General features: G+C 36.1%; 1 protein-coding gene across 50 annotated transcripts in view; it reads left to right on the plus strand.

The window, feature by feature from the left end:
- The window catches only part of LOC102695388 (protein tyrosine phosphatase receptor type D), a 650,800-nt gene that overhangs the window by 561,693 nt on the left and 73,645 nt on the right, over window positions 1-15,462 (plus strand). For 15 of the 50 annotated variants that reach the window (XM_069192221.1, XM_015345576.2, XM_069192240.1 and 12 more), the window contains 6 exons: window positions 6,403-6,591; window positions 7,772-7,780; window positions 8,475-8,492; window positions 10,540-10,650; window positions 11,977-11,988; window positions 14,752-15,021. In XM_069192221.1, coding sequence (XP_069048322.1) covers window positions 6,403-6,591; window positions 7,772-7,780; window positions 8,475-8,492; window positions 10,540-10,650; window positions 11,977-11,988; window positions 14,752-15,021 — 609 coding nt within the window. The remainder of the gene's footprint in view (window positions 1-6,402; window positions 6,592-7,771; window positions 7,781-8,474; window positions 8,493-10,539; window positions 10,651-11,976; window positions 11,989-14,751; window positions 15,022-15,462) is intronic. The other 35 variants (XM_069192235.1, XM_069192361.1, XM_069192264.1 and 32 more) reach the window with 4 other exon arrangements.

The raw sequence follows: 15,462 nt of genomic DNA on the forward strand, positions 1-15,462 counted from the left end.
GTCTGACACGTTTTAATGACTGACACTTGTTCACACTTCAGCCAAAATTATTCAAGCAGAGTAGATAACCCTGGCAAATCCAAATGAACTGAAAACAAGAAGAGTCACCCACTGGTGCCTTTCCAAGCTCAAACTGTCCATTATCTATATGGCATTGAAGTCTACTTTACAAAATCAATCTACCGAGGCCAATGTGTGCAAATTGTCTTTGAGCCATTTATACTAAGTTGCACTGCTGTTTTTTTTAGTGACTTCTCTGTATTTGACTTTATTTATTTCCATTTAAAATGCAGCTGGGATCAGAAAAATATTGAAATGTTTGTCCCTGCAAAGTTTCTGCTTTATTTAGATGTACACCCTTTGAAGGATAATTCTGTTTGCCTGGCTTGTCATAGTTCATCAGAAAAAGTGATTCTACTTATTTTGAAAACAACAAATTGATCTCCTTGTCAACTTGAATTGTTATGAACCAATTCATGTTATAACAATGTTATAACAATGTTATAGATTGTAAATACTTTTACAAAATACTTTTAAAACAAGCACTATTTTCATTTTTTTTATTTAAAAAATTAAAAATGTGATTGTTTTATGCAGCTTATTATAAGGTCTGTGGACTGTCATTGCTGATCCTGGAGAATTTCTGCTTTTTGTTCCATCTGTGTTATAAATTATGTAATTAATTACCTGATTTCTAATTGAATTGATGAATGAATGTGTACATCCTTTTTGTCAAATCAAATCAAGAGTACTTGATTTAAGTATATGTTTTTGGTTTCTGTTTTTATATTTAATGGAGGAACAGTAGAGATTCAGGGTGGTAAACATATTATGATAAGAGCAGTTTAATTCTTTAGTTATTCCTAACTTAGCTGTGTGACTATCAACACATACATTATAATTCCACCGGTGCAATATTCTTTTATTAAGTAAATAAATCACCTTAGTTTCCATATAGATTCTTTATATTCTGCTTTACAGCCTGAACACACTCATTAGATTTTATTATGTGACACTGGGGGACAGAGGCAAACTTTCTAAAGTCATCTGGAGGATCTGCAGGTTTTATGTATACAGTATTATTTCAGCTCAGGAATGAAGACATTTTTCACTTTTCACTAGCAAACTAGATTAGGAAAAAATTAAAATAGGTTACTGAATTTGTGTCCGTTATTATTACTGAAGATGTTGATTGCATCTCTAAAACAGTTCTTCCTGAGCTGATAGGCGGTTGATCTGGCAATTTTAAATTCTGGATGTGCAACATATTTAGCATATATTTTTAACATTGTTGTGAATATGAGTTATTTCTATCCTTATTAGCATTAGCATTTGTTTTTCTATTTTTATTTTTGTAAACTAGTTGTGTTAGGTCTCTTTTGAACCTGTTTCAAACTACCTCTTTGAAATCTGGAAAAAGAAATACTTCTTCCAGGCATTCAAACGATATTCATCTCACTTCTGTGAAGATTATGACATGCATGCTTCAAAAGGAATTGTAATAAGGGGAAAAAAGATATTAATTTCTTCTTTCATAGCTTGCAGCATAGAAGTCCAAAATTGTGGTATTTCATTTGTGAAACCTTACCTGGTTCTGTAATGGCAGAAGTATTCTTTGTCAAGATATCTTGAATTACCCTGATATTTATTTTCAATTAGTGTTAAAGGGTTTTAAAGCAACCACTTTCTCATACAGAATGATTGGAAAACATTAATTATAATACAGTAAATTGAATATGTATATTCCTATTCAGGAGATATTCAACAGATACAGATACACCGGATGTTCTCAACTTCCAAAATGTTAAACATGCAGCTTTTAACTCTGTGATATTGATTAAATTATTTCTACCAAATAACCTTAGACCCACCATAGATCAAGTGTTTTCACAGAGCCACCTACTCTATTGATGCCTCTGATCTAAAAAGGCTGATCTAAAAAATCATCCCATTGCTTTAATCATCCCATCCCATCCCTAAAGCTTTTTTTTATTATTTTTTGTGTACTCAAATATTATGTATATAGAATCTATATCAAAAGTCAGCAAACTGGGCAGCTGGACAGTTATTTTTAAATGATGTTTATCACTAATGCTTTGCTAATATTAATGCATGGAATAGCATTGAAGGTCATTATGCCTTCAGTGTTTAAGTTTGATCTTTTTCTAAAAATGGTGAATTAATTGTGCCAGAATAAGTGGGAGGAGTATGTTGTTCCCTTGCTTCATCAAAAGCTTAAAAATATCTGCAAGGTCATATAAATACTAGACTATAAATGTTGCTACTGTATTTCCTTTGATTTCTAAATAACAAATTCAGTAGGCATGTCTTCATTTTCCTCACGGCTATATGTGTTTCCATTAATTACCTGAACTTGAACTGAACCAAAATGGATTCACCCCTGTATGTTTAGCTGAGGTCTCTTTGTTAGATTATGATGAATGAATCCTTCTTTTGGCATTTGAGTGTGAGTTATGTGAATGCAATGTTATGTTTGTAATGTAGTGAATTGTAAATTGTCCTCTAGATGGGTGTTAATCTCATACAGATCTCATGAATGACCCTGCTGCAAATACAGGAGGTATTGTTTCTCCAAGAACAGTATACAGTGGGGCATGTAGCTGCTTAGAAGCCTTTTGGTATGGAGAGGAAAGTCCAAAAGAAAGCAAGACATATGAAACAATGTGAAGAGCAACTTCATAAATGTTTTTACAAACTGTACAATTGTGATCAGCTTGGGCTGTCCAGGATTCATATAAAATCAGGGGCAACCCGACTGCTGACAGGTAAAAACAGGCTCTGATCTACCTTGATATTTCCTCAGAGCTGCATCTCATAAGGAAGGGGTCCCACATTCAACATGACATTGACCCCAGGTGCACAGTCAGTGTGTTAAAACGTGTAGAGGGTGTTGGGACACAACAAAGAAGCCTTGGCCTTTGTGAACATCAGAACCTGTGTGATGCTATCTATGGATATTGCAAAGGACAACCAAACAAGTTGGAATTGTGGGAAGCGTCGCGGAATATTTAGAATGTCATTCTTTCATTCATTGAATGTATGGAACCATGAACGCAAAAGGTCAAACTCAGTATAGAACACAGGGCCCCCAACCCTTGATACTGATTTACTAAAGAACAAATTCATTTGTCTTCATATTTTTGTAATAAAACAGTGTGCATGTACTAAACAATATTCATACAGTATGCTTTTACATTAAGTCATTTGCATTATTTTCCTTTTTATGTCAGTTACTTCCAACAGCGCACTGCTTGATAAATGCAACTTGTGGTTGTATGTGTACAAAGTATCTTAACAATTTAGAAAAGAAATACTCTATTTGCTGCCAAAATACTTTAAGTTCATACATTCAAGGGTGTCTCCATCTTTTGTTCTAGGAAGAGATACAGGAGTCATATTTCCTATTAGGGTACTTGAAGGATCTTTTACTTGTGAGCTGTTAGTTTTTTTCAGTTGCCACATTATCTGTACTTCACCTCCATTCGTTCGTGGTGTGATTGATTGAAACATGAGACGTTAATAGAGTCAGCATAGCCTGTAGCATCTCCCAACAGGTAGCTTGATGCGCTACAAATCACTGAAAATAGCAGCTCTTCACCAGTTGTGGTATTTTCCGCTAATGAAGAACATGTTGTTGAGGTTGTGTTTGGGGTTCAGTGTAGAACACAAAAGGAGCACTCTAATTGACATCTGGGAGATCCATGTTTGCAGGCCAAAGATTTTCCAAAGGTTTCCATTTTCACTATTTTTTTTCATAGGTTGTTAAAGGAACATGTGTTCTAGGTAGTTTTGTATCATACTGCATGTGAATTCTGTAATATTTTGTAAAATGTCAAATTAATAATAAAACTTTCTGTTAGTTCTCTGTGGTTAAAACACACTCTGGGGAGTGAATGGGAAACTGTCTCCATATCTTCCCTGCTGGACTGACAGCAGTGACTTCACCTGAAATACTGTATTGCTGGAAAAATGTTTTTGGAAGGTCACATGAAATAGAAAGGCAAAGACTTCAACTATTGGTTACAATGACATAGTCCAAGTATTTTTGGTGAATGATAACAATGCATAATAATTATGTACATAATTTCAAAAAGTATAAAAGTATTCTGTTAGGCAAAAGTTCTATAATCTGCAGTTTAATGGACAATTACAGTGACAGAGTTAAATGGCTCAGTGAAGGTCAGTGCTAATTTAAATTAGTGATGACTAATTTAGCATGGCTTGATATTGCATTGCATTTTGTAGATGCTATTGTAAAGCTTCATGAACATATAGGAAGGCTGTCACATTCTTAGTGACCTGCAGTGGAAAACTTAATAAGTTTTCCATACTTTTTTAAAACAATGTAAAAAGTTGTTTTGATATAAAAAAGGCAATTTATGCATTCCTTTGTCACAGATCAGTTCGTAGTTTATTAAATTATCTGATACATTCAGCATTTCTATGCCTGTGTGCCCAGATAAAAATTTATCCGAAGCAAATTTGAGTAAAGTATCTTGTTCAGGGGTACAAGAACTGTTCTCACTGGGGTTTTGGACCTCTAACCTTTTACAAAAAGTTTTAGTTACAAGTTCAGATCCCTAAAAGCTACTTCACACTGCCGGTTCACTTTCATTAATTCTAACTTTGTGACCTAAGGAGTAGTATTCCAGAATTAACTATAAGTGGAGTCCAAAATCCAATGTCACAGATATCACATTGAATACTGTGATTGTGATAAGAATCTGAATATTATTTTATTTTAATTTGTATTTCATATGTAGCCTTAGGAGTAATGCTGGTAGATTGTATCAAAATCTTGATGTTTATTATGTTCAAGAAAAAATATTTAGTCTTAGAGCTGAAGATGATCTTAATGCAGAGCAATCTTAATGTGTACAAGAAATGAATCATCTTGTATAATTTAAGGTAAAATACATGATTAAAAAATGACACAAAAAGAAATCAGTATAACATTGCTTTCAGGTGCTTTCTCATTAGAAAATACATTTTTAAAGATATTTTATATTGAATGCTGTTTTTTTAAACACCTGAAACCCAGATTGGAAACAGGCCATGACTGTCAGCATACAATAGCTTTGGCTGTTTAAATCTGTTACATTGTGATGTTTCTCATGAAAATTTAATGAAGTGAGTGAATCAAAAAGGTGCCGTGCATGAGGGGGAAGGAAGGAATTTAATTACCCTTATTAAAAAGGGAAAGAGAAGCTTAGGGCGGACTCCATCTTGTTAGTATGCAAGCTACATCTTCATTGTTGTGCACATCTACAGTATGTATATATTTAAAAAAAAATACTCTGGAGTACCAAACAGCCAGTGAGAACACAACAGTGGTAAAATAAGCACAAAGGTCATGCAGATGCACTGAGATTTTTTTTTATGTAAGCACAAGTCAGATTTTGTCTACTATTTCCAAGGTGAAACCCTCTGTTGCTTAATAGAAGATACTGTAGAGCACTGAACTCCTCCAGTACCGACAAAGCAAATTTACGCATTTGACCCTGATCATTCATTTAAAAGAAAATGTTCACTTGACATTAATGAAACAATTCATCGACTTGTGGATTATACTTTTGCATCTTGCTTCTCGATCTGATGTGGTAGAAGAACGGAGTATCATAAAATACACAAGCGAGAGAGAACAGGCTGTTCAGCCCATCATTCTCATTTGGTTCTTTTTTAGAAAAAAAAACATTACTGGTCAAACTGCAGTGATACAATGACTGTCCAAAAACATACAAAGACAACAGAGTGGACATAAAGTAAAGTCATTTTGAGTTTTCCGTACTGTCTTGTCATTGGTTGAGTTGAATGTGTTGCATTTCTGTCCAGTATTGCCAAGAGTCAAACATGAAACCATGCTTTTAAAGAAACATGCTTGGGTGTGTTGAGCAACTACAGCATAAAGTGATGTTTCAGCATTGAAGAAGAGATTAAAGACAAATAGAGGAACAGTACGCCTTGAGAAGAATGCAAAAGACAAAACACTGCTTGTAACGGTAGTTGTTTTCAAGAACAGGGAACACGTTTTATATCCTATTCTACACTGCTGGTCTGCATTATAAAATATTAAAGCATTGCAAGAAAAAAAAGCAATGATGTAGGGAATTAGGATAATAAGCTGAGCACAATCATATAAATTCTAAGTATAGAAACAATATGTTGTTCATGGCTACAAATACATAAGACTTGAGTTGCATTTATTTGCAGGGTTGTGATTTAATGCATTATTATTTCTACATGTTCCAAATATTTGGTGCAGTATTTTCTCTTATTATATGGTCAAATGTTCTGGTTGTCTGTTTACATAAGCTCATTCTAGTGTGAGCTGTGGCACGTTTGATTGCCTTTCTGAACATGGTGTGGTTTTCTGTGTTGCAGAGGACCAGCTTCCTCCTGGTTTTCCCACCATAGACATGGGCCCCCAGTTGAAAGTGGTGGAGCGCACACGCACAGCCACCATGCTTTGTGCTGCCAGTGGAAACCCAGACCCAGACATTTCCTGGTTCAAAGACTTCTTACCTGTTAACACAAGCAACAATAACGGGCGCATCAAGCAGTTACGATCAGGTATGGTCTTGTTATTGTTAACAACTACAAGAGCTGTTACCCATTTTTGTTGGTTTAATTTGTAGGTAATTATATTGTTTCTACTCCTTTCCTCTTCTATGTATTATTTGGTGTGTGTCGTCCTTGTCTCTGATTGTTGTCATGGCCTGTTCAATGTCTTGTGTGTTTGCGGCTTCTGTTTACTCCACAATGCTCACTGCTGTGACTGTACTTTTTGATGATTTTTTTTTCCTTTACTGCTTTTTTCGCAGTATTTGACGGATCCATTTTCTCCTTTTTTTTTCTTTTCTTTCCATTTTATTTTCTGAAAAACAATTAATTTTCAACATTGGGCTTCATTCAGAACTTGCAAAGGAGTATCAGTGGTTTCTAACCATTCGGTAAAAAAAAAAAACAACAAAAAAAAAAAACAAAATGACCAAAAAGAAAATAAACAGAATTCACTAAAGGTATATGCCTATATTTTGTGTTCTTTTCAACGTTTTTTAACCAAATCAATAGCAGTTTGGATCTTAACTTTCCCCTTGCACTAATACATAACACCTTTTGCATAATGTAACCAAAGAGAAGTTGTTTCGACTAACAAAACCATGGTGCTTTTTCTAGTGGAATGCTTTTTCTAAACTAAGTAGCCACAGTAGTGTGTGAGATCGCGCAGTAGCTTTCCCAGTCCTTTAACTCTGGATCTACGGTCCCTGCTTTTGGTGTAGACTCCAGCTTCTGCTTCTCTTTGCCTATGGCGTTTCCCTAATATTCCCTTTCCCAACCCCCAATTTTCTCTTTTTTGCTGTAATCTAGATATTTTTTATTCAAAATAATTAAATAAGCTTATATAAAATAGTTCCCAGCTACTATATTTGCTTGTATTAAGCCGTTACGATTGGCATTTGGTAATGATACCAATTATAGCCTGAGATGTTTGACCACCTGTCTTCCCAGAATTCTCAGCTTTTGACCTGTCCTGTGATGTTAATTCGTCTTGTTAACTTGCCTTTTGCTTGTTGTCAGCAGAACTGTGTAAATTAACCTTTTAATGTAAGAATTAACGTTTTTCACCTGTGAAGTAGAATATACAGTATATAGTATATAAAGCTTTAATTCTGAAAACGTTGTACCAAAGTCTAAGGAATATAATAATATTTTTATGCTGTCTTTCTTCTCTCCGTATTTAAATCTCCAGAATCCTTTGGTAAGTGCTTAGTTCTGAAGCGCACTTCACCCCCACTAATTTCCATATTCAAACTATTATTAAAATGCATGGCATGCATTTTACTAACAGTTAGTGTAGTCACCAGATATCCGTAGTGGCACACACTTCCACACAATTGTTGTCGTTCCAGCCATAGAAACACCTGTCTAAAGCACACAAATGTCACTTAGACGTAGTTAAGTAGATGCCATATTCCCACCTGACCAACACTATTTTCCTACCTGCCTTCAGTGTATCCTATTTATCACTCTGTGTATATTTGCATATTTCTATACGGTAGTGTTTCCAGTATGCTTTTAAGAGACAGAGACCCTGTTTAAAGTATGTGTTAAGGTTAAGTTACAGGTTTTAGGTTAACAGTCTGTTTCAACCCGTTCATAATCCAAACTCCCTTTAAAGAGCTCCCACTTAATGCTCTTCCAGAAACCATGCCACTCTTAGATGGCATTGCCCTTGTGGTACATACCTGTACAACTTTCTTATAATCTAATATCTATGACAATCCTGTTTTACCAGTAGAGTAAAAAACTACTCTCTTTTTTTTCCTTTTAGTACCTTTATTTGCTTACTCTGTTAAATCTAATTTGATTCTTCTTCCAAAGCCCCAGCCTCCTTCTTCTCGTACTAATGCTTCTTCTTTCTAATCTTATTTGCATTCATATTATCCACCCAGGTGGTACACCAATACGAGGTAAGAGTGCTGAACTAACGTTCACAGAATGAAATATTTCATTCTTGCTGTCCTCTCATCCTCCCCATTTTTGTCCCGTTACAGAAACAAAAATCCATAAATTCCTCATTCTTTTCCCTTTTTAATTTGTCCTGTTTGGTTAACTCCATTAACTCTCCCATTAAGTGTCTTTTATTTTTTCTTTGATTTCTGTTTAATGTTAAAAAAGGAACTTCTTTTTTAATTTGTGATATGCTTAACAGAGAATTAAGAAGCATATCTAAAATCTTTTTTTTTTTTTGTTGGTTTTTGGCCATAGCCCAGTCACAGCGAATCATTTGTCCCTCTTTTTGTCCAACTAAAACAACCAAACATTTTTTTCCCTTAGCTGTTCTTGTTCAGCACTAAAAACCAAGATGGTGTGGATTCATGCAGATATGCTGAAGACAACATTGCCTTTCTTACACTTCTTGTACTTTTTTCCAAAGAAAATCTTTCTATCTTTGCCAAATTTTTTTTCTTTCTTCTGTTTACTTTCTTCTACCTTCTACAAAAAAGCCCCAAACAACTACTTTTTTGATAAAGTTCCTACGGTGCTTTTTTATTCCACCTATTTTTCTTACTTTTGCTCTTTTGTTGAAGGCTGTTTTACCTTTTGACCTTTTTTTGATTCTTTAGGGTTTGGAAAAGGATAATTGACTTAGGGTGTGCGCTTTTTGTCATTTTTGAGTACATGGCTGAAGTTGGAGAGTGGTTGATGCGTAAAACATTTTTCTTGGGTTTTATGACACCACACTGCTGATCCCATTGGTGGATTTTACTGGGTGTCTCTTGTTGCCCTTTCACAATATGGCAGTGGTTGGTTGATTTCTTGTTGGGCTTCAGCCATGATTTTGAATTTTGTCTTCTAATTCAACTTGCATTTTATTTTTCAGCTAAGGGTTGTCAAAAGGTTGTAAGTTGCTCTGACATACATTTCTTGTTCTTGGAAAGATTTGCATGTCCAAAGTTTTGTAATTTCCAATGGTATTTTGTTTTTGTTTTTGTTTTTTATTATTGTAACTAATCACGGTTCTATTTATTTTTTTTATATCCAAGCAGCGATTTTTCCTACCCCTTTTTTGAATTTGCTGCATTTTTTGGGCTTCTATCAGATGGTGAAGTCAAACACCATCCCCAAATAAAATACATCTGTTACTTAATATGATTATAATATTATAGAACTCCCTGGCTTTGTTTCTTTTAAACTGTTCCCTATCCTTATGGTGCTTTTGTATACTGTTAACCTCTTTTGTTTAATTCAAGTCATGCTTCCCGCGAAGCTGCTTCACCCATTTCCATATTGACCAGTCCAGTGAAATGTTGTATTATTGCAGGATTGTCTACCCCATGTCCCCTATCCCCTACCCCCCAAGAAAAGTTGCTTGTTGTATCTGTTACATTTGTCTAGAGAAATTCTAGAGTAACAATAATCTCCTTAATGTTGAACAGACATTTAAAATAGTATCTTTAAATATGTGAACCTTCTCAAAACAGGTAATTTCAAGACTTTCTGCTTTGAGTGCCATTTAAAACTCCAGACTGCTTTGTACATGTTTGATAATGTCTCTCATAATGGCTGAGTGTGATTCCTGAAACTACGTCAGCACTGTGTGGCAGAGACAATGGGAGAAGCAGTAATGCAATATAGAAATAATTGTATGTTCATCTATGTATCTATATTAAATAAAGTGTTCTCTTCAAGACATACTGTACGTCCAGGTTGGTAACCAAGAAAACAAACAGCCTTGCTGAAAAACACAGAGGTGATTTTTAATTACCTGAGGTTGCGGTTGTGGTCTCGAGCATGAGAAAGTTCAGTTTTTGTTTTCATTACATTAGCCTTTGTCGGTTCAGTTTCAATCAAGAGAAAAGTAGCACAAATCTAGTGAAGCGCGGAGTTGGAGGAAAAGGACCTTCACACGCAGGGCCTGTCAGGAGTTGAGCAGAGGTTGATATGTGCGGGTCTCCAGTTTACCTGCAGCCTTTTAATCTGGCTTTGTGCCCCATGCGTTTTATTCCCTCGCAGGTGCCCTCCAAATTGAGCAGAGCGAAGAGTCTGACCAGGGGAAATATGAATGTGTTGCGACCAACAATGATGGTACACGATACTCTGCCCCTGCCAATCTATATGTCAGAGGTAGGAGAAAAGAAAAGCGAACCCTTTCACTCAGAAGGGATACTGAATTCATGAAAAAAAAGGCAAATTGTAATATGAAAATGTTTGACACATGATTAAAAGGGTACTGAATCTTGTGCGAACTGGATTAACTATTGCATCTTTGAGTCCAGTGTATCCTGTGACATGGGGTTTGTAAGTATACATTTCTACATTCTATTTCCTTGCATTAATTTGGACCTGTGCTTTGCATTTGTTTTGTTTTTTGTTTTGTTTTTTTTTACACTTACAACACTATTGCTTGGTGTGTTACTAATTGCCTTTAACTCCTGGTTCTGCAATGGTGGAGCGGGATGTCTCCACATGCTTCCCTCTTTCAATAAGCGTCAAGACGTTTCGCTAATCTTTCAATGTCACTTCCTTTCTGGAGGACATGGACATGTCTTCTTTTTCCTCCTTGAAATAGGACCTTTCTTTCAATTGCAAGTACAAAAACATTTCAGAAATAGAATATTAATGAGTTTCCCAAAGAATATAAAACTTCTTCTTTACCTTTTAAGAAATATTTAATGACAAGAAGATGACAAAACATCAGTTTATATTATTAAAAATATATCTTGCCATTTTTAATTTCTCACATGGATTGCAGAGTACTCTTTTTCCTAGAACTGGTAAGAAAAATTCATATGGATACTACGACAACATGAACTCATTTTAATCTGTGTGGATGATTATTTAGGCAGTCACCTAGCCTGATTTTGAAATTTTAATGTGTTTAATTTTTCTGTTGATGCTTTACAACTTGCACAAGGTTTGAGGAATTTGGTGATTATTGGAGGTACAGTATGACACAGTCTGGCTAAATTTGCAGTTGCTTTCAAACCTTTTCAAGCTCTCTTACCTAGTAACATCTGGCAGGAATCTCCAGGACAGCATGGATGTTTTATCTCTGGGTCCGCTTCTTGGGCTTTGGGTTTATACATCTTAGAGTCTAAAAAGGTTTTCAGCATCAGGAACTGGCTGAGAAGGAAGTCCGTTTCTGCCATTCCTGCTTCAACTCTGGTTTAGTGTGCAGTAATACCTCAGACCTTGGGTACGTTTTTCTTTCTTAATGTGGAATGGTTAAAATTTCAAAATGATGCTAGTTAGGGCTTCTGATTCTAAGGTAGCATCAAGAAGATGCAGGTGTTAAAAAAGGTGACAGGAAGGCTTCAAAAGAGCTAGCAGAGATGTTTCAAGTAGCAGTTGAAAGCCTTGATATGGCCTTTTTACTCTCTCTGTGTTTCCCTTGTTTTTCTCCTTTCCTCATTTCATTGTGTTCTGCATCAAACCCCCTACATCCCTCAGAGCTGCGAGAAGGTTGGTGTGTTTTTACTTTTTAACCACCTTACAAAAAAAAACATTAATTAAAAAACAATTACAAGAATACAAATGAAATGAATGTAAGCTGCACTGCGTGGCCTTTTTCTTCTTCTTTTTTTCATTTTCGTATTATTTTCTTTGGTTCATGTTGAAATTTTGTACAGAATGCTCTGGTCTTGGCTATGATGCTTGACTTTTCAAAAAGTGATGCATGTTGGGAGAGAATGTGCATTGTGGGATGCATGGCGACCTGTATATGCACAAGCTGTGGTCTGCTCCATTTTTACCCTGTGCTGTTCAGTGTTCCTGCTTGATTACTCATGGTGATACCTTTGGCAACAGATGTAGTTTGACATTAAGATGACTTTGCCAAGCACCTGTGTTAGAGCATGAAGACCCACCTATAGATGTGTGTCACTTGATGAGAAACAATCTTTAATGTGTTTTAGTAAAAATAAAAAAGTGACATGCACTCTGCTTTGTATGTTGTCCGTATCAGAAGTGCTTCCTCTGCCCGTCCTTTCATTTTTTTCTCATAGTCATAAAGATATGGCCCTTTAGTTCCAGAAGGAATTACCCTAAAAAGGGCATTATTGAGGACACTGTAAAAAATGTGTTGTTTGTTAAGTATTCATAGTGAGATATCTTATGAATTGCTCTGTGCCAAAGTTTTCTGAGGACATCTGTGTAAAGCAGAAAGAAAATAACTCCTTAGAATTAGTGAGCTGTTCTTCACCAAGAGGGGGTTTTCAAGACCATGTTAATTATAATGTTAATGGTGTGCTAATGCACTGAGCAACCATTTTGGCTCTTTACGGAGGTTGTAATGGCTCTAACACCAGGCTAATATATCGTTCTTTACATTATATTTGTTAAACATTAAGGAGAACAATTGCTTTTTGTAATGGTAACATACATATTCTAAACAGAATGGTTATCATTTATCATCAACAGTTACAACAGTACAAATGTGAATATTCTGATACATGTTATATTACAAATAGAAAAACAGGAAATGTTTTGGATGATTTAATAAATATTTTTAGAGAAATACTAAATATGCCATTCTATAGAAAGAATTACATAGAATATATGGTATAGGGATTGTAAAATCCCTGTCTTTTGGTACTGGTTCCTAGCACAGGGAAATACAGCCTGTGGAGAGTAGTGTATACTACGTTCTTTCCACAGGATTATCACTGCTTTAAAGCACAGATCATTTTTGAAGGAATCAATATCCTTAATACTAAAAGGGATTCAATAAACCCTGGTGAGAAAAAAAATCTAAATGGGTTCAGCGATTTGACCTACTTTCTTTACTCCTTCTGTTGTGTGTAATTTCCATTGGACATCATCAGACATGCTCACTGTACCTGCTGAGGTCATTATAGCACTTTTTCATATACAGGCTTGCTGTCATATGGGCAAAAAATGATCTCTTTTGCAAATAAAAACAATGGGAAGAACAATTGTTTTTGAAAGATTCCACGGGCGAATTGTGAAATCTGCACTTCAGAGGCAGTGGTACATAAAAGTGTCCTTTTAAAAATCCCTCCTACTGTATATCAAGCTCAGCTGTTCAGTATAGATTGAAAGATTTTGATGTATCTCTGTAATATATAATGATAGGGGTATTTTAAGCAGAAACACTGATCCAGTCTCCTCTTTGCTTTCTGCCCTTAGTTTCCTTTTAAAGTCATGAGATAATTTCCTATAAGCAACTGTATTTTGTGTTTTTATGTTTTATATAATCAACCCCTTCCCAGTGATAAGAAATGCTTCTCGTGTCTGTTTTGAGCTTTATTTTCTCAGTGCCCACCCCTCTCCTTCTCCTGCTGCTTTTTGTGCTCCCTTTGGCACTTAGTTCTGCAGATGTCGTGACAATTCCAGCTTTTAAGCAACCTCCCTGTTTATCTTTCTCGTGAAGCCAAAGCTATTGGTCAGAGTCCCGTCCCCCTTCTTTGTGACTCGACTTCCGTTTTTGTTATTGTTGACCTCCCAGCTTTCTCTCCACCAGTCCTAAGCATGGTTGTCTTCCAGAGTCAGCCATTTGCTTGTGTGCATGACAGAGACCCAGATTATGCCCCAGACTCTTGCCTTGTTTCTCTCCATGTGCATTTATAATGTATATTTTATACTTTGATTTGATTTTTTTTTTTTTTTAGTTCTGTTTCAACATTTTGTTTTGGTTACTGTTAGTGTGAGGTTTTGGGGCTGCATCCACTTTTGATTGAGTTTGAGAGCAAATCAAGAGTTGCACTTTTCCATGTACTGTAGTTGGGTGTGTCTATCACGGGCTACTGTCTGTGTGATGTGACAATGTGATCCGGCACATTTCTTCACATCAACTGGAAGTACGCAGCATTGAAGTTGGTTTCCGTACTCAACTCAAGCATGCTGTTGATCCTCCAGTTCTTACTCTGTGCTGTTCTATATATCTGTCATTATTGATATACTTTTTTGTGCATGGTGTTTGTGTATTGTTAGTCTGTAGCTAGTCCACTGTTGGGCCCTGTTAGGTTTGAATCAACTTGTGTGTGAATGTGTTTCTACAACACCGTAAGACAATAGAGGCAAATACATTTCAACCAGAGTCAATTGAAATAGTCTAAAATATATTCATTGTAATGGTGCAAAGTAACATAAATCTAATTTTTAAAACCCATATTTGTTGTAACTAGTGTTGTTTCGCTAGTGAGTTAAAAGCCCCCGATCCCCACTTTCGCACATGTTGTTACCTGTTTTGTGTTTTTCTTCCAGTGCGGCGTGTTCCCCCGAGGTTTTCAATTCCTCCAACAGACCACGAGATCATGCCGGGAGGAAGTGTGAACATCACTTGCGTGGCAGTGGGCTCGCCCATGCCCTACGTCAAGTGGATGCTTGGCTCGGAAGACCTCACGCCCGAGGATGACATGCCCATTGGAAGGAATGTGCTGGAGCTCACGGATGTTCGCCAGTCCGCCAATTATACCTGCGTGGCAATGTCTACTCTGGGTGTCATTGAGGATATTGCACAGATTACAGTCAAAGGTGATTTCCCTTACTTCCTTTGAAAAATAGTCTGGAATCGGAAAAAGAAAGGTTCACACCTCACAGCCCGTAGAGCATAGTAATAAAAATCATATTTCCATACTCTGACTAAGGCACTGTGGTATCCGCGCACTAGCAAAAATGTTGGGCTGCTTCGACAGAGGGGGTTACCACATGCATACTCACATTGAGCTTTCAGGTAAAATTCACTGCAAAACTACTCACTCAGATTTTAGGAAGTTGTATCTTTGCATAGGCAGACACAGTACAGTACAGAGATACAGTACAGTACTGCAAGGAGAACATCACTGAACTTTCTTGCGCATCTTCAAACACTTAGATTTTAAAATAAAGAGACTTTTTCTTAGATGTTCTGAAAAGGTTCCAGGAACTGGCATTCACAGAACAATTTATAAACTGAATGTAATGAATAGGTCCAGC

The sequence above is a fragment of the Lepisosteus oculatus genome, chromosome 1 (assembly GCF_040954835.1).
Source record: "Lepisosteus oculatus isolate fLepOcu1 chromosome 1, fLepOcu1.hap2, whole genome shotgun sequence".
Taxonomy (NCBI): Eukaryota; Metazoa; Chordata; class Actinopteri; order Semionotiformes; family Lepisosteidae; genus Lepisosteus; species Lepisosteus oculatus.